At 40.6% G+C, this 24,339-nt stretch overlaps 1 protein-coding gene across 9 annotated transcripts in view; it reads right to left on the reverse strand.

The window, feature by feature from the left end:
• The window catches only part of ARAP2 (ArfGAP with RhoGAP domain, ankyrin repeat and PH domain 2), a 209,540-nt gene that overhangs the window by 52,454 nt on the left and 132,747 nt on the right, over positions 1 to 24,339 (reverse strand). For 7 of the 9 annotated variants that reach the window (XM_070069627.1, XM_070069624.1, XM_070069626.1 and 4 more), the window contains 5 exons: positions 24,222 to 24,327; positions 8,787 to 8,934; positions 6,951 to 7,019; positions 4,445 to 4,519; positions 7 to 124 (listed from right to left, as the gene is read on the reverse strand). In XM_070069627.1, coding sequence (XP_069925728.1) covers positions 7 to 124; positions 4,445 to 4,519; positions 6,951 to 7,019; positions 8,787 to 8,934; positions 24,222 to 24,327 — 516 coding nt within the window. The remainder of the gene's footprint in view (positions 1 to 6; positions 125 to 4,444; positions 4,520 to 6,950; positions 7,020 to 8,786; positions 8,935 to 24,221; positions 24,328 to 24,339) is intronic. The other 2 variants (XM_070069629.1, XM_070069630.1) reach the window with 1 other exon arrangement.

Genomic DNA, 24,339 nt, shown 5'->3' on the forward strand with positions numbered 1-24,339 from the left:
ACGTACCAAGTTCTTCATTTTCAATAACTTCAAATGTGGCCCAAACATCACTTTTTGTAGGGATGATATTTTTTATTGCCAATATATCGTTAGTCAATTCTTCTGCTTCCATCACAGGAGATATCTATAAGAGAAGCAATATTTTTTTAAAAGGTATGTCAGACATGGTGGTAGCCTTATTCTAGGGTAATAATATTCTCCATCCACTATCTTATTATCCCTTAAGTCTCTTCTCACTATGGTTAAACACAATTTTTCTAAGCAAACAGAGAAAATAGCGTGTTCAAATCTCCATAATCTGCAATTCAATTTAGTATATGTCAAGGAGATACTATAATATAGATACACTCAGAACACTTTTTTTCTCACTTAGTGAGCAATTAGACCAGAAGGGAAGAATATTTCTAATCACATACAGAAAGACCTTACCAGACAATGAATTCAGTAAATCTTGTTACTTTCCACCTCTGTAATCAAATGTGCAGAGTGGCTTGGTTCATTCAGATGAGGCCCTAAATTGCACACAGCCCACTGACTCCTGTCTGTCATGCCAAGAAGTCCCACAGTTCTGGTAGTTTGTGGTTGCCTTGAAATGCCAAGTGACAGATGGTGGGGTCCCCAGGTATGCTGGAGCCAGGATTTCAGGGCATAGGGCAGAGTGTGTGGTGCCAGCCTGGAGCCCATCTCTACAAGAGATCCAGAGCCTGGGGCCTGTATAAGCATGTTACTTCTTCAGACTTAGGGGATTTTTTTTTTTGCTTTGTTTTCTCTTTTATTTTCCAATCTTAAGTGCATGCTGGCCCAAATCAAGATGGTTTTCTTCAATTAGCAATTCGTCATAATGTATTTTCTGATATGTGGCAGCTAATAAAGAATAAAAACAAATGTACAGGACTGAAATGGTCACTCTGGGATATGACTGTCATTTTAGCTCTTGTTAATACTCCTCTGGAACTGTGGTCTCTTCACTTTTTACTTGTTGAATATTATGCTTAGTGGAGAATTTAGCCTGTGAATATAGGGTGAATTAAAATGCTGTCTTTGTAAAAACCAATGAAGAAAGAGGAGGGAGAGAGGGGATGAGGAGTAGAGGAATGAGAAAGGTGTGGTTGTCTTCTTGGAACTGTACCAATGGAATGCATAAAATCTCTTCTCTTTATATTAATAAAAAATTAACACAGACACACACACACACACACACACAAAACAAACAGAAGATGTTTTAGGCCTTACAGTATTGCTAGTGAAACTTAAGTTTGTGCATTTTCAATGAAAGTGTTCCCCTATAAACACTGCTTAGATAGGCAGTCGCTCCTTACTAGTGCCCCTGCTCAGCGTTGCGCACAGCCTATCACCCACATAAAAATAAAGAGGCATTTCACTGCAGGTGACTCACATGCTGTCCGACTTTTATACTGCATAAAATTCAGTGCTTTGAGGGGTATATTAATTACACAATGAAGTCCACTGTTTTCTGTTTAGAAAAACCCCAAAGTAGATAGCTTTAAACAGTATAAACAGGAGTTGAATCATTTTAATAATGTTGTTCTGCATAAACTTAAAATCTTTTAAAAAGTATAGCCTTTTTTGAGAGGAAATAAAAAAGAGTAAATCACTAAGAAACCAAATTGGAGAAACAGGAAGCAGAACGTGCCCTAATTTCAAGTAGGAAGAACAAACTTCATCCACTTTGCCCTAGGAAAGACCCAAATCCCACCTTTAGACCACCTGGACTCCAGATTTAGGAAATCTTTACTCTAAGGAAAACACAGATTAATATAATGAAATTAGTTCTGCAATCAGCCTTTAAGGCATTTGATTCTGGCTGATGAGCCCATCAGAGTATTTTAGGCATGGAAAGCCAAGATACTCTGCCCCGCCCCCCCCCCCCCCCAAAAAAAAAAAAAGACCTAAATGAAAGATCTCTGTAAGTGAGATCCCAGTATAAAGAACGGGCCATCAGGCTGGTGCCGTGGCTCACTAGGCTAATCCTCCGACTGTAGGCTAATCCTTCGACTGCAGAGCCGGCACTCGGGACCCTAGTCCCAGTTGGGGCGCTGGTTCTGTCCCAGTTGCTCCTCTTCCAGTACAACTCTCTGCTGTGCCCCAGGAAGGCAGTGGAGGATGACCCAAGTCCTTGGGCCTTGCACCCACATGGGAGACCAGGAGGAAGCACCTGGCTCCTGGCTCCGGATCGGCGCAGCACGCCGGCCATAGTGGCCATTTGGGGGGGGGGGGTGAACCAATGGAAAAAGGAAGACCTTGCTCTCCTTTCTCTCTGTCTCTCTCTCTCTCATTGTCTAACTCTGCTGGGCAAAAAGAAAAAAAAAAAAAAAAGGACAGGCCATCAAAGAAGCAGGTACCTTTCTCTGAAGGGAGGAAAGAACTTCCACTTCCACTTTGACCTTTTCTAAATAAGATCGGAGTTGGTGAATTCAAAAGGCTTCCGTAGCCTTGGCAACTCATGACCAGAGCCTAGGGTGATTACTGACACCATAAACAAGAGTGTCAACTGTTAGGTCAACAACAGGAGTCACTGTGCACTTACTCCCCATGTAGGATCTCTGTCCTTAATGTGTTGTACAATGTGAATTAATGCTATAACTAATACTCAAACAGTACTTTACACTTGTGTTTCTGTGTGGGTGCAAACTGTTGAAATCTTTACTTAATATATACTAAATGGATTTTCTGTATATAAAGATAATTGAAAATGAAAAAAAAATTAGTTCTGCAGTATGACGAGCCGCATTTGTATTCTGCTCTTAATTGTTGTTTTAATTCCCAGTTTGAATTCCTGTAAACCGGATGTCCTTTGTTGCATCCACCTCCACAGCCTGAGGTAAGGATTAGCTGACCTAAATATAACTAAATGGCTTTTCAAGGTCTTAAGCAGTGGGGTAAATGTTAGTGCTTATTGCTATGTTGTTTTTAGGTAGCCAAAGAATGTGAAGTTGTTTTAGATGAAACTGGATAGTCTTTTCTCAGTAACTTAAAATGAAAATTTTTGTGCATTGTATTAATTTGTTATGACTTTACAAGTAAAATTAAAACGTGCTGTGAAGAAGTTGATGTCTAGATAGATTTCAGTCATGTCCTTTAAATATCTGTCTAGCACTACTGATGGACTTGTACTGATTGAACTATACTAGTTTCTCATGTCCCTTACGATGTATATTGCAAACTCAGATTAAGAAATACAATAGGACCAAACAGTGGCAAGGCAAATGCCTCATGAGGAAAAATCCTACAGAATTTTGCCGCCATGTTCTGGGGCAGGGAGCTCATGCTACAGAGTCGTAGCACACAATCTTTAGAAATGACTTAACCTAACAATTCCGAGAAGTCTAACAGAAGTCTGGAAATATCTAATGCTGTACTGTTTAATTTGGACTTTCTTTTAAAATTTACTTTATTTATTTGAAAGTCAGAATTACAGAGAGAGAGAGGGAGAGATAGAGACAGAAAGATCTTCCATTCACTAGCTCACTCCACAGATGGCCAAAACAACCAGGGCTTTGTCTGGCAGAAGCCAGGAGCCAGGAGCCAGGAGCTTCTTCTAGGTCTCCCATGTGGGTGCAGGGGCCCAAGGACCTGGGCTATCCTCTGTTGCCTTCCCAGCTGCACTTGCAGGGTGACAGAACAGAAGTAGAGCAGCCGGGACTAGAACCTGCCCATATGGGATGCTGGCACCACAGATGGCGCCTTCGCCCACTACACCACAGCGCCAGCCCCAATCTCGGGCTTTCAAAACATAAGAAGCTAATTTTAGATACATGGCAGAATGTCTGTTCCTCATAAAGAGAAGTAAGATCACTGCTACCATATCTAAGACAGACCATTACTGAACACAGTAGCACAACAAAAATCTACTTTAATTCAGCACAAATGATTAACAATCTCAAGGAAGAAAAAATTTATGAAATATTCAAGTAAGCTAGATGACTAAAAATACAGGAAACAAGATTAATAATAACAGCACATAGAGTAATATTTACTTATAAGTAGTCACTGAAGAACCATTTGCTAAGCTTTACATGTATTATCGTATTGAGTCCTCACATGAATGTGATGATGTGAGACCTATAACTTTTCCTATTTCTATAGGTGAGAAGATTGAGGTTTAGACAGGATAATAACCTGCCTAAGGTTAAGAAGCTTGGAAGGGAAGGAGCAAGAATTTATTCTCAAGTTATTTTTCAAAACCTGTATAAAAATCCCAACTGTAACCTAAAGCATAAAACATGTACTTTCCAAAATGACTAAAACACAGAATTTTCACAGGGTACTGGTACAGAAAATGAATCTTGTCATCAATAATTTGTTGACCTGGAGAGGTCAACACAGGAAAGCACAGGAAATGTGGGGAAACTTACCATATTTACATTAATGTTAGCACTTACGATTTCCTACAGCACTCGTTACATCCATCTTTAGGACTTACCCGGATTATAATACTACAGTCAGGTTCCTTCCTTTCTACATACACTTCAATTAGCAAATCTCCAGCCTGGGAAACCTACAAAGCAGATGTAAAGATGGCACATATCAGGACATTGCAAAAACACACATAGGACACCTAAGACAGCTGTGAAGTCCTAGTCACATTTTGCAATACCATATACCAATGAAATTAGCTCAGTCTCCTGTTCACAAATATGATGTATTCATTTCCAGATATGGTTACGAACAAGGAATCTACACAATGTGTTACAATCAACAACAATCACGATGTGATATTTTTATCTCATAAGAATCTAATATCCTTAAATTCTTACTGAAATAATGAATATTATTTCAGTGGATACAATGAAATATGCTGACATTGACAAGAGAAGATATAAGAGCCATCACTATGTATGTTAACAGGATAAACAAAATGGAGAGTGAAAATGAATCATATGTAGTTCTGTTCTAAATTCTAGTATGTGCAGAATCAAAAACTAAAAGGAAAAAGGTTTTAATAAATTTTTAAAACAAGATGTATACAAAAATTAAAAATTGAAGTATAAATTAGTTCAGTGTTATATTAAAACTACAAATAGAGAAAGTAAATGTGGTAAGAAAAAATAAAATGAAATGAAAGAATCAGACAGACAATAAACATAAGTTTTATTTTAGTTATCTTTGGCCAAGGACTACATTACAATTACTTGGATCATTATTATATCTTAGAAGACAGATTAAGTGAGGAAGATACAAGACAGAGAATAAAAAGCATAAGTATCACAATGTTGACTAACACCATAAAATGAAGAGAGTTTACAAAGAGCCCAAAGAAATCTATGAAAACTATTGAGTATCTTTTTGCCAAAGTGCATGTAAGTTATATGTAACCACTTGGAAATAATAAACATCATCCTATTTTTTTTAAAAAAGAACCATAATGGAGAAGCTATTATTCTGAAATTAAATCTGCCTCAGTATAAAATTTAATGAGTATAATCGAAGGGTGGTAACATTTTAAAGATGTCCTCTGAAGAAGTAATCTTAATTTTTTTGGTTCTATGGGCTTAGAAAAGCTTATTTTTAATATTTTTGTATTTTTGTGTTTTACTTCTGATGCTACATTGAATTTCTAGGACAGAAAAGATACACTTGACATTTTTGCTTTTCATTTATGTTTGCATAAACAACTCTCCAGGAAGGATGCATTTTAAAAATTAAAAAAGCAAACACAAAGAACTCATAGAGTGAAGCCAAAGAGATGAACAGCTAGGAAATTCAAACACGGCTAAGACATAGATACTGTCAGGAAAACACTCCAGAGGAGACTTCTGAAGTGATCAGAGAAAAACTCAAGCAAAAGAATGTATTCTTCTAAGCTCTCCTACTTTGCTCATTACTAAATTTTATAGACAATTATTTTCTTATTTTTACTTTATACTGAATTGGAAAGTGTTCAAAACTGAGTTTTTCATTGTAATATGAATAAAAAGGATAGAAATGCAAAAGGCTACTTACAGCATAACTACAATCTACAGAATGCTCTCAGGCTTACCACAACCCTTGATCTCATGATTTCGATGCTTCCAAAAAAAAGTGAGAATCTAAGATTTTCTAAGCTGCCATATTTTTCAATGCTAAAACTCTGGATGTTGCATTAATTAAACTGGGTCAAATGGAGTAAATACTTTGTTAAGTAGTTAATATCATTGTGCTAGTACTAGGGAATCTAAGCCTTCACTCAACTTCTTCATTTGGAAGGAGAGTGAGTGCCAAGGATTCCTCTAATTATTCAGGACTAAAGAGGATTTACCATCTGACTAATAAGGAAGCATTTACCTCATTACCTGAATGTTACCGTAAACATGGTATGTTTGACCCATTTGTATTGTTTACATTGATGCCTGATTCCAGCATGACTTCTACCTACTAGAAGATGATTAATGATCAACCTTAGGAAGTTCCAGAGAATATTCTTTAAACAAGGAACCCTGGAAAACAGAGTGCAACCTGCACACACAGATTCAACGTAACATACCTGAAGAAAGCAAGACAGGATTAGAATAGTCCATTTAAGATGAAAATTAGCAGGTGTTAACAAAGATCCCATTAATACAATCACCTGAGAGCATGCAGAGCAAAAGCAGGTAAGAAATAACTTAAATTTTCAAAATTATAAGGAAAGAATCATTAGGCTGTCTGAATTTTCAATTTAATATTTCTTTGGCTTTAAATGCTTCCTTTGAAATCCTCTGGCACTTTCAATAGTGTTTATTACACATCTTGAATCATAAATTAAAAATTATTTCCCTCTATTTTTCAGTAATATATATTAACATATTTTACATGTGTGTATCAGGTTATAGTATTATTTTTCTAGGTTCTTTTTCAACATTACTTTTATTTTGCTTCAAATGGGAACTTGAAGATACATGTACCAAAAGTCTTTATTTACAATAGAAATTTTTGTTTAATTCTTTAGAGTTCTAACTATTACTACTCACTTGAGTGTCTTTCCACTTGGTAATAAAGCTATTCTCTATGTCCATTTGTTTGACTTGATCTTCTTTAACCTGTTTAAGATATAATTTGGGACATTCTAATAAGGTAGAATAAAAGGAGCAGTGGTACTCATCCTCATGTAATTCTTTAGGAACTTAAATATCACCAAGTTAAAGATAAATGAGAATGGCCATCTTAATCAGCATGGTCCGCCAAGGCTAGGGCACAGAGAAAGCCAGCAAGATAGAGTTTCATAGACTTTAGAACACTTTTTGATGATCCTGCTTCAGGCTGCAGATTTCATCAATTGAAGCCCCATTGCTAAGGAGATTAAGCCAGCAAAGGCATGATGCCTGGTTTCATAAAGTGCAAGATTCATTTTCTCAAGCCAAATTTTTCATTAAGTGCTGATTCAATTTCTACTATTCTGTAAAGTTGGATTTAACATACTGTGAAGATAACCATGTTTTTAATAATGGGACAGTACAAAAATTAAAAATAAAGAGAGCATGTAAAGCCACATATAATTTTTTGTAATTCTTTTCTCAGTATCAGCTTATTGCAAAGAAGTTGCTATTGATCAAAAATAGTAGACACATATAGAAAGAAATGGAGGAAAACAAAGAGCAAGAACAATTCAACAACTTTGGCATCCATTACTATATGAATTAAGATATAAACTGTGAAGTTTTATTGAAATATGTTCTTTCCCTTTGCTAAGCAATCTTAAAATAATTATTACAAGAATATAAAAACTCTACAAATGGTAACATATCACATCACCATGTGGTTTCACCTGGTGCATTCTTATCTTTGGAAAACAAGAAGCCTTATAAGCCTCATTAATGGAAAGCTCAGAAAGGCTACATGGCAGAACTGAGAGGCTAGAACTAGTTACAGGATGAAACTGGACTCACAGCCCATAGTCAGCATTTTCAAATATTTGCCTATTTCCTTTATTTTTATTTCTCTGAACTGAGAAATCATTCCTACTCAATCAATTTTCTTATCAAATATGAAAATTGTAAATTTATATAAGAGAAACTGAAAAGTTAAATAACTAAAATAGGTAAAACAGGTAGGCATTGTTGTTCTAGTCCCTACTCCCCCACTTCTGATCCAGCTTCCTGACAATATACACACTGAGAGGCAGAAGATGGCTCAAGTACCTGAGTCCTTGCCACTCATGTGGGACACCCACACAAGTTTGTGTCTCCAGGCTTCTGACTGGACCACCCCTAGCTGTTGTGGACATTTGGGCAGTGAAACAGTCAATGAAAGATTCTCTCTCTCTCTCTCTCTCTCTCTCTCTCTCTCTTTTTCTCTGTCTGGTCTCTCCCTTTCTGTCATTCTGCCTTATGAATAAACAGATAAATCTTAAAGAAAAAAAAAAAAACAAGAATGACTTACTAGAAAACTACAGAATGATATTTCCGAATTTCTTTTCAATTGGGAACATAATTCTAAGATAAACCCAAAAATGCTTACAACTACAGAATTTAATATCCTAGGGTTTATTTCAGAGTTTGTTGAATTCCTAACTTTCACCTCTGTAAGCAGAAATACACAGTGCACAAATTCTAAGGAGAAAATACACAAAACCCTATAAACAGAATTATGCTGTTCAACACACTTGAGAGTAAAAAATCTTTACATAAAACAAATTTAAATGAATGGCTAAAGCTGAAAAAGGAGTTATATCCAAAAAAGAGAATATAACTATCCTTTATTTTCCCAACTTATAAATTTTCATAAAGACCTGCATAGTAACATCCTAAAATATGCATCTTTGCAAACAGAAAATACCACTTTAACAAATGCAAAAAGTAAATATTTACCTCAAATATTTCAACATAGTTATTAATGAGGTCCTCAATTACATTCACTTCTTCACTAGTTTGTCCTTTAGTTTGAAACAAACAGGAAGAAAAGGCCAAGGCCAAATTATGGGCATTCATGTGATTGATTTCTGAGCATTTCTGAACCCTGGAAGAGAAAAACATAGCTCATTATGACACATTTTTATCTGAAAACTGCGTGGAATTCTAAGATAGAATATTGCTATCATTTTTCTCCGACTTAAAAGACACAAAGGTCTTTTAAAAATAACAACAACAACAACAACAATTACACGGTTCTTTTTTCCATGTACCTCATGGTCTAATTACAAACGTAAGAGAAAACTGTCAAGAAAGATACCAGTACAAGTAACAAAGCAGTGCTCAACGACTGCTTTAGCAGAGGGATTGACCATATCCAAACAATTCCAGACAACGAAACAATTTATGATTCATGCATAGATCTGTGTACCCAGAGTAGTGTAGACTGACTTAGGCGCTACAGCAGAAAGGAAGAGGAAATGGGGCAGGAGATAAGTAGGAAACAAAACAAGTAAGGTGGATTGGCATTCACCTAGAGACACTCCCAAGTTCCAGGTTCACGGTTAGTCTATTTCAGAAACTTCTTATTAGGAGAGAAAAAATACCTAGCAAGATGTGTTTGTACAGATACTGAAAAACAGGGCATGATATGATTTTATATTAAAAAAATGACTTCATTTAAAACCACAACTACAGTTTCTTTGAATAAAACCAAGTAGATATTTTACAATGAACAGATATGAAGAAATACGTTAATCCTTCCAATCAGTAAACTACAATCTTCAGGTCTTCAAGAGCATTTGAAGTGTTCACAAATAAATTCAAAAAGACTTTTAAAAATATGGCAGTCTCTACAACAAAGGAAAGGTCACATTAGCAAAAATATATTAGATGAGAACTGTAAGTATGCACATGAAGTATCTGTTAATGGCTTCTATTTGTCACTAACTATATATGTACTAGCTATCTGGTTGCTGATTTAGTTACTTTTGGAAATTTTTAAAATGCATATTAAATGAAGAAGACCAATCCCATCAAGAGAACTTAACGAGGTGAAGCTAGGAACTCTTGTCTATATAGAACATAGATAGATTCCAGTTGGTGCAAAAAAAAAGTAAGCAAGCAAGATGGTAATATATATGATAATGTAAGAAATTCAGAATAAAACACTAAATTGCATAGCAGAGCCGGGAAAGTGAATGTGATTTACAAGATGCGAAAAGAATTGGAACTTAATAGAGGAGGATGCTACAACTGTGGACTTCTCTCCCCAAATCATTTCTGAAATCTTATCACACCAGACTGTAAACATCCAGAAAATTTATCAGCATGCCTGCCTCTGTTACTAGAATCTAAGCATGTCACAGAGACCATTGCTTTAATCACACTGTAGTGCATAATAAATGTCTGGTGAATGGAATTAAGTGGATGTTACTGATAGAGTAAGTGATGTCTTATCTTGGGTAAGGATTGAATTAAATGCTAAATCAACCTGACCTTATCCAAATTAACTTCTCAAACTTTTGACAACACCATCAAATATTCCTGTGTTTCATGATACTCCCTTCTATAATGTCATTCTCCTTTGGTACTAATTTACCTGTCTAGTTTCCATAGCTTCTTTAATTTCTAGGATGAACTGAGTTCAAACAGATCCTTTTCCTCCTTCATTTCTCTGCCCCGAGATGTTGTCATTCCCAAATATTCCACAATTAGCCTATTTAGTCCTTTCTCACTCAAAGTCCAAGGAAACTGTATCCTACTTAGTTTCTCTGTCTCTTCCCAACCAAACCTATCACAGGGGTTATCATCATAAACCAGATGTAATCAATCACTTCTTATCACTATTCAGGGTGGAGAAAATCCAGGCCCATCTAAGGCCAAAGGATTATTTGGTCTGTCCCTGCCTAGGTGAGATCCAATATTTAATAAATCTGGAGCAGACTAATTTTGAAGTTGATAAGTTTGTGTGACCCACAAATGATGTTATAAATATCTCAATGGCCCCTGCCAGAGAGAAGTTTCCCCATCCATGTAAATGAATAATATCTTAATGTTTTGCATGGCCTACAAAGCTATTCTTTCACAAACTGCTGCTAGTCAGGCATAAACAGTCTCATTCTCTAGCATCCCCATGTCCCAGAAAATATTTTCTTGCTCATTTCTTCTACTTATCTTTCTTTCAGGTCCAGTCCATGTTTCTAAATCTGAAGCATCAAAGCAGTCCCTAAACCTCAATGAATCCCTCATTCTTCTTTAACACCATGCTACATGACACAATTTTTTATATTAAAGGGCTTAGCAATTTCTCATAGGCATAGGGATAGGGTTATATAGTATGATATTATTTAGTATGATACAATAAGAAAACTGGTCTTATAATAATGAAGTTTACATGCATGAGAAGTATTTGTTAGAAAAGAAAGGGAAAAATAAAGAAAATAAAACAAGTGGGGGGTTCTAAGATGGCTCTTTAAAGAGGGGGAAAGAGCAGAAAAAAACAGTGGAGGAAGTGTATTTCCAGGGAGGGATGGAGAGAAATTTGCAGTGGAAATTCTACAGTAGGAAGAGGAATGCTATGGCCCACAGGGAAGGTGTAGATGCACAGCAACCAGCCTGGAAAAAACACATGATCTCCACAGCAAACAGCTGTAGGGTATGCCAGCTTTGGCGGGCAAGGTGAGAGCACATTACAACAGCCATGCCTCTTGTGATACTGCTGGAGAGAGAGCTTTGTGGACCACACTGTCTTTGAATCCAGCCTGGAACTCTATTCCAGGGAAGGGTATCACCCTAACCCAGAGGGTAAAAAAAAAAAAAAAAAAAAAAAAAGGCACATTTCTTGCCCCCCATTGCCTCACAAAAACACTTATTAGCACCAGCAGAGAGAAAGTTCCATTTTTGACACCAGCAGTAGCTGTGGCAAATCTTACAGTGTGTGATCCAGGGATTTTACCAGAGAGAAAATACACTTTCCCCACTGACTTTGAATCTGGCTGGGAGGGTTGACATGGGGCTGGGCATCCACGTAGGACTGTGAGGTTTCCCCAGCCACTCAACATATCACAGGCTCTGTGGCTCAACCTGCCAAGGCAGAGCATCCACAGGTGGCTGGCTCTGGTAATGTCTTTGCTTTCTCTGTATACAAGACAGGCCAGCAGGACAGGGCAGACCCCCTGTACCGTGTGACTGTGGGAGACTTGTATACTGACACTCTTGGAACTCTGTTGTTCCATAGGGTTGATAGGGTACAGGGAGTAGCTGGGTCTCTGGGCAATCATTGTATGCAGGGCCAGAGAACAGAGCTCTTTGATGGCCCGAGGTGGGTCACTGCAGTGGGATCCATGCTCAAACTGAGGGTTGCACCGATCCTTTGTGCAGTACATGTGGTAGCCCAGATGAGTACTGCACCCACTGTGGGCTAAACCCAGGCTCTGGTCACCTTGGAAGAGAGGAGCTAAAGGTGTGATTACGCCAATAGAGGTGATCAGACTCTACTCCTGCTAACAACAGAGGAGCTTTACCATGCCCAACTTGGGTGTCACCATAAATCCTCACTCCACACTGCAGCACTGACTAGAGCTCCCTGGACACACCCAGCACATGCCTCTGGGTATTCACAGAAAGAGCAGACTAATTCCACTAAGTCACAGAGGCATAGTTCAAAGATAAAATCCATCAGGAGAAAACCAACATTTATTTCCACAAATACCCAAAAATAAATGCAGAAATTCAAGAAATGAGAATAAGGAAGACAACATGACTCCCTCAAAGGAAAACAGAATATGAGGATAAAGAGACTGATGAAATGCCTGAAAAGGAATTCAAAAGACTGATCATAAGATTACTCAGAAACAAATTCATGAGTTAAAGAAATCCATACATGACATGGAGAAAAAATTTTCCCATGAGCTTGAGATTTTTTTAAGAGAAATCAAATTGAAGTATTAGAAATGAAGAATTCAGTATGTAAAATAAAAAATACAGTAGAAAGCCTTAAAAACAGACTTGGTGAAGCAGAAGAAAGAATATCCAAGCCAAAATATAAATCTTTGGAAAAAGAAAGAAAGAAAGAAAGAAAGAAAGAAAGAAAGAAAGAAAGAAAGACAGAAAGAAAGAGAAAAAAATTTTAAAATTAAAATCAATATTTGAGATTTATGGAGTAATAGCAAGTAAGCCAACATATGGGTCTTAGAGGAGTTCCTGAACATAGGGAAACAGCGAATGGATTAGGACACCTATTCAGTGAAATAATTACAAGAAACTTCCCAAATTAGAAGAAAGGGAATCCAAGTATGCAAGGTACATAGAACTCCCAATAGACATAACCAGAAAAGATCTTCACCATGACACATTATAGACAAACTGTCAACAGTAATAAAAAAAAGATTATAAAATGCGCATGAGAGAAATGTGATTACTTTACTCACAGCTAATTTCTCATTAGAAACACTACAGACTAGGGGAGAACGGAGAGACATAATCTAAGTCTGAAAAGAAAAAAAAAAAGTCAACTCAGAATACTGTACCCTGCAAAGCTTTCATTTATGAATGAAGGCAAAATAAAATCTAAACAAACAGAAATTGAAAGAATCACCACTTATCCAGCCTTACAAAAGATGCTTAAGGATGTGCTAGACACAGAAACTCAGAATGATAGTCATCATTATGGAAGACCCTGAAAGCAGAAAATCTCCCAGTTAAAGCACAAGGCAAATAATAGGAATACTTACAGAAAAATGACAAGGACAAGTTGTTACTTATCAATAAAATCCTTGAATTTAAATGGCATAAATTCTGCACTTAAGATACAGACAGGATAAACAGATTAAAAAACAAGACCCATGTATTTGAAGCATACAAGAAACACATCTCATGGCCAGCACTATGGTATAGTGGGTAAAACTGCTGCCTGCAGTGCCGGCATCCCATATGGGAGCTGGTTCAAGACCCGGCTGCTCCACTTCAAATCCAGCTCTCTGCTATGGCCTGGGAAAGCAGAAGATGGCATAAGCCCTTGGGCCCCTGCACTCATGTGGGAGACCTGAAGGAAGCTCCTGGATCCTGGCTTCGGAGTGGAGCAGCTGTGGCTGTTGTGGCCAATTCAAGAGTGATCCAGACTGCTCTCTCTCTCTCTCTCACTCTGCCTCTCTTTTTCTCTCTGTGTAACTCTGACTTTAAATAAATAAATCTTAAAAAAAAAAAAAAGAAACATAGACCTAACCAACAAAGATACAGACTGATAATGAAACAATGGAAAAAGATATTCCACGCTAAAAGAAAGCAAAAAAAAAAAAAAAAAGATGTAGCCATTCTAATATCAGACAAAACAGACTAGACTTTAAAACAAAAACTGCTAAAAGGAACAAAGAAAGGTATTATGTAATTACTAAGGGATCAATTGAACAGGAAAATGTTACAATAATAAATGTATATGCATCTAATGCCAGGACACCTAGATATGTAAAATAAACGTTAATGGACCTAAAGAAAGATTTAGGGCCAGCACTGCAGCTCAATAGGCTAATCCTCTGCCTGTGGTGCCAGCACACCGGGTTCTAGTCCCAGTTGGGCGCCACATTCTGTCCCGGTTGCTCCTCTTCCAGTCCAGCTATCTGCTGTGGCCCGGGAGTGTGGTGGAGGATGGCCCAAGTCCTTGGGCCCTGCACCCGCGTGGAAGACCAGGAGAAGCACCTGGTTCCTGGCTTCAGATCAGCGTGGTGCGCTGGCCGCAGTGGTCATTGAGGGGTGAACCAATGGAAAAAAGGAAGACCTTTCTCTCTGTCTCTCTCTCTCTCACTGTCCACTCTGCTTGTCAAAAAAAAAAAAAAAAGAGAAGAGAAGAGAAGAGAAGAGAAGAGAAGAGAAGAGAAGAGAAGAGAAGAGAAGAGAAGAGAAGAGAAGAGAAGAGAAGAGAAGAGAAGAGAAGAAAGATAGATATAGACATCCGGGACATCAATACTCCACTTTCATCAGCAGATGAAATTAAGTCATGAAAACATAGGAAACCTAATAGACCAATAATCAAGATGGAGATTGAATCAGTAATAAAGACCCTCCCAACAAAGAAAAGCCCAGGATCAGATAGCTTCATTGCTGAAATCTACCAGACATTTAAAGAACTAACTCCAATTCTTCTCAAGGTATTTAAAACAACAGAAAGGGAGGTAATCCTCAAAAATGCCATCTATGAGGACAGCGTCACCTAAATTCCAAAATAAAAAATAGATACAATTAAGAGAAATATAGACCAATATTCCTGATGAACATATATGCAAAAATCCTCATCAGAATAACTAGATAATTGAATCCAAGAACACATCAGAAAGATCACTCACTCAGACCAACTAGGATTTATCCCTGGTATGCAGGAACTTTTGCAAATCAATAGATGTAATAGTAATAAAAAACATTAACAAATTGAAGAATAAAAGCCACATGATCAAATGCAGAGAAAGCTGTCGCTCCCCCTCTTCGTGGAGGAACGACACAGGACCCTGCGCTGTTCTTTCGTCTGCTCGGCCCTCCCCGGGTTTGCTGCTGGTTCATCCCGGGTTGGCTACTATCCCTTCCACCTCCGTGGAAGGGCAGTTCCCCCTGGCCACATTCCCCACTTCCACAGGGGAGCGGCACACCGCCGGCCGGCTTTCTCGGGGGCTGCACGGGTGTTCCTTCAGCTAGATGTTCCCCTTAGATGTTCCTCATAGATGTTCCTGGTGCATGCCGTCTCTCTCCTCCTTTATAGTCCTCCTCCGCCAATCCTAACTCGGCTGCCCACACGCCGAGCACGCTGCTCTCCAATCAGGAGCAAGTCCTACAGTTTATTAGCTGAACTGGAGGCAGCTGTGTAGAAGCTGTTTACTTCTCTCCCAGCGCCATATTGTGGGAGAGCAGATGCATAGAATAAGTCTTAATTCCAGTAACTCAGTCCAGTCCGAATTGCTCCCCACAGATCCCCCTTTCTTTTTATTTTTGGCGTTGATACGCGCCTGTCTTCGGTGTCCCGCGGCACACACTCTGCTCTACTTGCTAGAGTTGCCACAGGTTTTTACAAGTCCTATCAATCAGGCAAACCGAATCCGGGTCCTCTCTTCGCCATGTTGTGAGGAGGTTTTTAGGCGCTGATGCGTGCCTGTGTTCGGTGCCCTGCAGCGCATGCTCTGCTCTGCCTGCAGGGGCTTACAAGCCCTATCAGGCAAACCGAATCCAAGCCTTCTCATTGCCTTTTTGTGGGGAGGCCTTACTGATGTTAATTCGTGCCTGTCTTCGGTGACCTGCGGCGCATAAGCTGCTAGCCGCCGCAGGTGCTCATCGTGCTCATCGCCTCACTTAATCAGGCAGACCGAATCCAAGCTCTCACATTGCAGTGTTGTAGGGAGGCCTTTCTATTTCTCTATTTCTCTATCTCCGGGCATTCCTATTTCTCCCATTTTACTTCTATCTTCCAGCATTCCTATTTCTCTTTTACTTCTAAACTTCTGTTTCTCTTATCCCTGCGGCTTTCCGGCGCCTTGCCCCGCCGGCGGGTTCCCGGCTCTGCGCCGCTTCAGCCCGCGCCTCATCTGCGCGGCTCGGCTTTGCACACACACTCCTAGGTCTCGCACTTAACCCTTTCGCGTCTGAACCATGGCCTTGCGCCAGCCCCGCGTTCCCTATGTACTTGAGCCCCGCACGCTCTGTCTGCGCGCGGCAGCCTCCGCGAGTCACACAGCGTAGCTTACGTGTCCGCCACTAGCATTCAATCCAAGTTCCCCGGGCTAGCCTGGTGAATTCAACCCAGCTTACGTCTCCGCCCCACGGTTTGGCTTCCCGTCCTATGCTCCCTGGGCTAACTTGAGAATCCCAAAGTGGCTTTCGTTTCAGCCTCGGCCTGCCCCCCGCGGCTTCAATTTCCCTAACATTTTTCTCTACCCGGTATGTTTCCCCAAGCTTTCCTCCAACAATACTCCTCCCTCATTTCTCCTGGCCTCTCCCCACAATCCGCATCCGAGTCTGTTTGTTCTAGCTTTCACTTTCGCTTTCGACCTTAGAGATTTCTCCCAGCTTCCCCCCGTAGTCCGTATCTGAGTCTATGCCTAGGCTTTCAACAGCTTCCTCCGGCACCTCTTTCGTCCGGCTTTTCCCTAGGCTGTTTGCTAGTCTCTCTCTCCGATATTTTCCCTAGGCTGTTTGCTAGTCTCTCTCTCCGATATTTTCCCAGTTCTTCCCGTTTCTTCCCTCCTAAGTTTGCTATCCGTCCTAGGTTTCCTATCCAAGTCACGGCACCATTATGTCGCTCCCCCTCTTCATGGAGGAACGACACTAAGCCCTGCCTAGGCTTCATATCCGAGTCACGGCACCATTATGTCGCTCCCCCTCTTCGTGGAGGAACGACACAGGACCCTGCGCTGTTCTTTCGTCTGCTCGGCCCTCCCCGGGTTTGCTGCTGGTTCATCCCGGGTTGGCTACTATCCCTTCCACCTCCGTGGAAGGGCAGTTCCCCCTGGCCACATTCCCCACTTCCGCAGGGGAGCGGCACACCGCCGGCCGGCTTTCTCGGGGGCTGCACGGGTGTTCCTTCAGCTAGATGTTCCCCTGAGATGTTCCTCATAGATGTTCCTGGTGCATGCCGTCTCTCTCCTCCTTTATAGTCCTCCTCCGCCAATCCTAACTCGGCTGCCCACATGCCGAGCACGCTGCTCTCCAATCAGGAGCAAGTCCTACAGTTTATTAGCTGAACTGGAGGCAGCTGTGTAGAAGCTGTTTACTTCTCTCCCAGTGCCATATTGTGGGAGAGCAGATGCATAGAATAAGTCTTAATTCCAGTAACTCAGTCCAGTCCGAATTGCTCCCCACAGATCCCCCTTTCTTTTTATTTTTGGCGTTGATACGCGCCTGTCTTCGGTGTCCCGCGGCACACACTCTGCTCTACTTGCTAGAGTTGCCACAGGTTTTTACAAGTCCTATCAATCAGGCAAACCGAATCCGGGTCCTCTCTTCGCCATGTTGTGAGGAGGTTTTTAGGCGCTGATGGGTGCCTGTGTTCGGTGCCCTGCAGCGCATGCTCTGCTCTGCCTGCAGGGGCTTACAAGCCCTATCAGGCAAACCGAATCCAAGCCTTCTCATTGCCTTTTTGTGGGGAGGCCTTACTGATGTTAATTCGTGCCTGTCTTCGGTGACCTGCGGCGCATAAGCTGCTAGCCGCCGCAGGTGCTCATCGTGCTCATCGCCTCACTTAATCAGGCAGACCGAATCCAAGCTCTCACATTGCAGTGTTGTAGGGAGGCCTTTCTATTTCTCTATTTCTCTATCTCCGGGCATTCCTATTTCTCCCATTTTACTTCTATCTTCCAGCATTCCTATTTCTCTTTTACTTCTAAACTTCTGTTTCTCTTATCCCTGCGGCTTTCCGGCGCCTTGCCCCGCCGGCGGGTTCCCGGCTCTGCGCCGCTTCAGCCCGCGCCTCATCTGCGCGGCTCGGCTTTGCACACACACTCCTAGGTCTCGCACTTAACCCTTTCGCGTCTGAACCATGGCCTTGCGCCAGCCCCGCGTTCCCTATGTACTTGAGCCCCGCACGCTCTGTCTGCGCGTGGCAGCCTCCGCGAGTCACACAGCGTAGCTTACGTGTCTGCCACTAGCATTCAATCCAAGTTCCCCGGGCTAGCCTGGCGAATTCAACCCAGCTTACGTCTCCGCCCCACGGTTTGGCTTCCCGTCCTATGCTCCCTGGGCTAACTTGAGAATCCCAAAGTGGCTTTCGTTTCAGCCTCGGCCTGCCCCCCGCGGCTTCAATTTCCCTAACATTTTTCTCTACCCGGTATGTTTCCCCAAGCTTTCCTCCAACAATACTCCTCCCTCATTTCTCCTGGCCTCTCCCCACAATCCGCATCCGAGTCTGTTTGTTCTAGCTTTCACTTTCGCTTTCGACCTTAGAGATTTCTCCCAGCTTCCCCCCGTAGTCCGTATCTGAGTCTATGCCTAGGCTTTCAACAGCTTCCTCCGGCACCTCTTTCGTCCGGCTTTTCCCTAGGCTGTTTGCTAGTCTCTCTCTCCGATATTTTCCCTAGGCTGTTTGCTAGTCTCTCTCTCCGATATTTTCCCAGTTCTTCCCGTTTCTTCCCTCCTAAGTTTGCTATCCGTCCTAGGTTTCCTATCCAAGTCACAGCACCATTATGTCGCTCCCCCTCTTCATGGAGGAACGACACTAAGCCCTGCCTAGGCTTCATATCCGAGTCACGGCACCATTATGTCGCTCCCCCTCTTCGTGGAGGAATGACACAGGACCCTGCGCTGTTCTTTCGTCTGCTCGGCCCTCCCCGGGTTTGCTGCTGGTTCATCCCGGGTTGGCTACTATCCCTTCCACCTCCGTGGAAGGGCAGTTCCCCCTGGCCACATTCCCCACTTCCGCAGGGGAGCGGCACACCGCCGGCCGGCTTTCTCGGGGGCTGCACGGGTGTTCCTTCAGCTAGATGTTCCCCTGAGATGTTCCTCATAGATGTTCCTGGTGCATGCCGTCTCTCTCCTCCTTTATAGTCCTCCTCCGCCAATCCTAACTCGGCTGCCCACACGCCGAGCACGCTGCTCTCCAATCAGGAGCAAGTCCTACAGTTTATTAGCTGAACTGGAGGCAGCTGTGTAGAAGCTGTTTACTTCTCTCCCAGCGCCATATTGTGGGAGAGCAGATGCATAGAATAAGTCTTAATTCCAGTAACTCAGTCCAGTCCGAATTGCTCCCCACAAAAGCATTTGATAAAATACATCTTTCATGATAAAAACTTTAAGCAAAGTGAGTATAGAATAAACATTCCTCAACATAATCAAGGCAATTTATGAAAAACCCACAGCCAGTAATTTATTGCATGGGATAAGTTGGAAGCATTTCCACTTAGATCTGGCACCACACAAGGATGCCAACTTTCAACAATGCTATTCAATATAGACCTGAAAGTAGTGGCAAGAACTATCAGGCAAGAAAATGAAATCATGGGGCTGGCACTGTGGCACAGTGGGTAAAGCCACTATCTGCAGAGCCAGCATCCCATATGGGCGCCGGTTCGAGTCCAGGCTGCTCCTCTTCTGATCCAGCTCTCTACTATGGCCTGGGATAGCAGGCCCAAGACACCCCAAGTCCTTGGGCCCCTGCACTCATGTGGGAGACCCTGAAGAAGCTCCTGGCTTCAGATCAGCGCAGCTCTGGCCATTGAAGCCATTTGAGGAGTGAACCAAAGGATAGACGACCTTTCTCTCTGTCTCTAACTGTCTCTGTAACTCTGTCTTAAAAAAAAAAAAAAGAAAAAAGAAAATGAAATCAAAGGGATACATATTTGAAAGGTAGAATTCAAATTATCCCTGTTTGCAGATGACATGATTCTATATATAGCAGAACAAAAGACTCCACGAAGAGACTACTGTACCTCATAAAAAATGGAAAAATCTTCCATGTGCATGGACTGGGAGAATTAATGTAATCAAAATGTCCATACTACCAAAATATATTTACAGAGTCAATGGAATCCCAATCAAATTACCAATGGCATTATTCTCAGATCAAAAAAAAAAATGATGCTAAAATTCATAAGGAAACACAAGAGAGCCAGAATACCTAATGCAATCTTACATAACAAAAACAAAGCTGGAGGAATCACAATACCAGATTTCAAGACATACTTCAAAACATCCAGGTAATGGCACAAAAATAGATATGTGGATGAATGGAATAGAACAGAAACTTCAAAAATCAATCCATGCATCTACAACCAACAAATCTTTGACAAAGGAGCTAAAATCAATCCCTAGAAAAAGAATAGTTTCTTCAACAAATGGTGCTGGAAAAACTGGATCTCTGCATGCAGAACTATGAAACAAGACATCTACATTACATCTTATTCAAAAAACCAACTCAAAATGGGTCAAGGATCTAAAGCTACAACCTGATTCCATCAAATTACTAAAGGAGAACATTGGGGAAACTCTGTAATATATTGGCATAGGCAAATATTTCTTGTAAAAGACCAGAGAAGCTCAGGTAATCAATGCCAAAAAGGACATATGGGATTACATCAATCTTCTGAGAAGCTTCTATACTGCAAGGGAAACACTCAGCACAGTGACAACAAGGCAAATGACAGAAAGGGAGGAAATATTTTTAAAGTATGAAACTAATTAAAGTATTAATATCCTGAATATATAAACAAACAAACAAAAACTCAACAACAACAAAAGAATCCAGTTAAGAAATGGGCAAAGGACTTGAATAGGCATTTTTCAAAAGAGAAAATTCAAATGGCAACAGACACGTGAAAAAATGTTCAGGATCACTAGCAATTAGGGAAATGCAAACCAAAACCACAAGGAGGTTTCATTTCACCTGTTAGAATGGCTCTCATACAGAAATCATCACATAAATGCTGGTGAGGATGTGGTAGAAAACATACCCTAATACAAATGCTGAGAATGTAAACTAGTGCGGCCATTGTGGAAGTCAAAACAGAGATACCTCAGAAAGCTGAAAACAGACATACAATGCAACCCAACAATCCCACTCCTGGAAATTTAACAAATGAAATGAAATGAGCATATGAAAGAGTTATCTTCACCCTCATGTTTACTGCAGCTCAATTCAAAATAGTTAAGATACTGCATCAACTCAGATGCCCACTACTGATGACTGGATAAAGAAACTGTGATATATAGAGAATGGAATACTACTCAGTTGTAAAAAAAGAGAATGTATCCTCTCTTTTGCAATAAAATGGATGCAACTGCAAACTTTTATACTAAGTGAAATAAGCCAGTCCCCAAAAAGACAAATACCAAATGTTTTCTATGATCTGTGGTAACTAACATAGTATCAAAATGTGATGTGTAGGGATGAAATTGACATTTTGAAATGCAACGATTATTTACAGGCTTTGTCTCTACTGTTGAGGAACAGTGTTTTTTTCTTCTTACTATTTGTTGAATTCTTTACTAATAGAGGGTCAATCTGATGAGTACAAAGTAAACTGAAAATAGAACATTGTTAAAATTAAGAGAGGGAATAAGAGAAGGAGGAAGAAGTTTGGTGTCGTGGGTAGGAGGTAGGGAAGATGGGTATATCACTATTTTCCTAAATATATATATATTTTCATATATATATATGAAATACATGATTTTTTTACCTTAAATAAAAAATTTTGAGAAAAGAAAATAAGCTGTGTAAGACTTTTAAATCTAGTCTCCAAATAAAATACTTTTAGTGGAATTCAGTTTTATAGAAATCTATTAAAGGGGAGATGAATACAATATATTCTTTTTTTCAACTTTTATTTAATAAATATAAATTGCCAAAGTACAAAGCAAAATTTATACTTATTGTCATTTTAAATAACTGCTAAGATCAAAAGAAACATTTAACCTTAACTTAAAAGACTATTTTCTCTTTTTATTTATTTTTTATTTTTATTTTTTAATTTTTATTTCTTTTTGACAGGCAGAGTGGACAGTGAGAGAGAGAGAGAGACAGAGAGAAAGGTCTTCCTTTGCCGTTGGTTCACCCTCCAATGGCCGCCACGGCCGGCGCGCTGAGGCCGGCACACCGTGCTGATCCGAAGGCAGGAGCCAGGTGCTTATCCTGGTCTCCCATAGGGTGCAGGGAACTTGGGCCATCCTCCACTGCACTCCTGGGCCACAGCAGAGAGCTGGCCTGGAAGAGGGGCAACCGGGACAGAATCCGGCGCCCCGACCGGGACTAGAACCCAGTGTGCCTGCGCCGCAAGGTGGAGGATTAGCCTAGTGAGCCGCAGCGCCGGCCCAAAAGACTATTTTCAAATACTGTCATCTTTCAGCTCTCGTTTCTCTAGTCAGATTCCACTCCTCTATCCTTTCAAAAGTAAGATGACTTCCATGCACTGACACAGAAAATGATTTTAATTTCTATAATTTCCTCATATTAACCATTACATAATCCCAAAATATCAGTAGTCAGGTAAGATGTAAGCTGATAATAAAGAAATAAGAGCCTGTAAAGACCTTACTGCAGGAAAACACTGTGCTCATCGTTTCCTGTTATAGTGTCTTGGTCCTTAAACACTCAATGAATCATTGATTCTCTCTTCTATAATTCTATGCCACATGCTAACAATGTTTATATCAAAATTTGTCCAAACATCTCATTGGAACAGAGATAGGACTATATAACATGGGTTCAATTTGTATGGTGCAACAAGATAACCCCTCCTGGAGTTCTGACACAGCAGATCAAGCTACCACTTGCAACAGCAGTAGTCCCTATCAGAGCACCAGTTTAAGTCCCAGCTACTCCACTTCCAATCTAGTTTATTGTTAATGCTCCTGAAAAGATAGCAAATGATGGCTCAAGTGCTTGGGCTCCTGACACCCATGTGGGAGACCTGGATAAAGTTCCTGGCTCCTGGCTTTAGTCTGGCCCATTATCAACTGTGGCAATCATTAGGGAATGAACCAAAGGATAGAAATTCCGCCCCCCCCCCCTTTTTGGTGCTCTTTGAGTTTAAAAAAAAAATTAAAGATTTACTTTATTTGTTTGAAGGACAGAGTTACAGAGAGAAGTAGAGACAGTGTGAGAGGTCTTCTGTCTGCTGGTTCACTCCACAAATGGCCACAAAGGCCAGAGCTGAGCAGATCCAAAGCCAGGAGATGGGAGCTACTTCTGGGTCTCCCATGGTGGTGCAGGGGCCCAAGGACTTGGGCCATCTTCCCCTGATTTCTGAGGCACATTAACAGGGATCTGGATCTGAAGTGGAACAGCTGGGACTAGAACTGGTGCTCATATGAGATGTTGGCACTACATACAGCCAGGGCTTTAACCTGCTGTGTCATAGCATTGGCCCCTCAGAAACGTTTTGTTGTTGTTGTTGTTGCTTTAAAGAAAATAATTCCTCCATCTACAATTTCCCATATATATTTATTACAGAGAGACTGAGATAGGTATGTAGAGACATCCACCAGGTTTACTTCCCAGATGCTGGCAACAGCAAGAGTTGGGCAAGGCTGAAACCAGAAGCCCAGAAATCCAACTGAGTCTCACATATAGGTGTCAGGGACTAAAGCACTTGGGCCATTTTCTGCTGGCTTCCAGGGTTACATTAGCATGATGCTGAATTGAAAGCAGATCTGGGACTTGAACTGGCAGTCAGGAGTTTTAAGATTCTTGGCTAGTACTGTATGCATTTGAGGAAGAAATATGTATGACTATTTATTTCATTTAAAAAATTTTTCAGTGCTATTTATTTGCAGATGTTACTTAATTATATCAAGTTACAGAAAGGATAATGTGATAGTTCTTAAGATATGGTGAAAAATTCATAGTTGAATGGAAGAGGCTAGGCATATTACTTTAACCTTAGAAATGACAGATTTGAAATGTCTAGAAAAGTTCATGTATCTACCCACCTGTAAAGGTGTTCAATTATAGCTGCCAATGTCGCTTGGTTGACAACTGGGAGAGTACGTATAAATGCTCCATACTTTTTAATTCTTTCCTTGTCATCCTGTGTATCTGGCAGGAAAA

The sequence above is a fragment of the Oryctolagus cuniculus genome, chromosome 2, assembly GCF_964237555.1.
Source record: "Oryctolagus cuniculus chromosome 2, mOryCun1.1, whole genome shotgun sequence".
Taxonomy (NCBI): Eukaryota; Metazoa; Chordata; class Mammalia; order Lagomorpha; family Leporidae; genus Oryctolagus; species Oryctolagus cuniculus.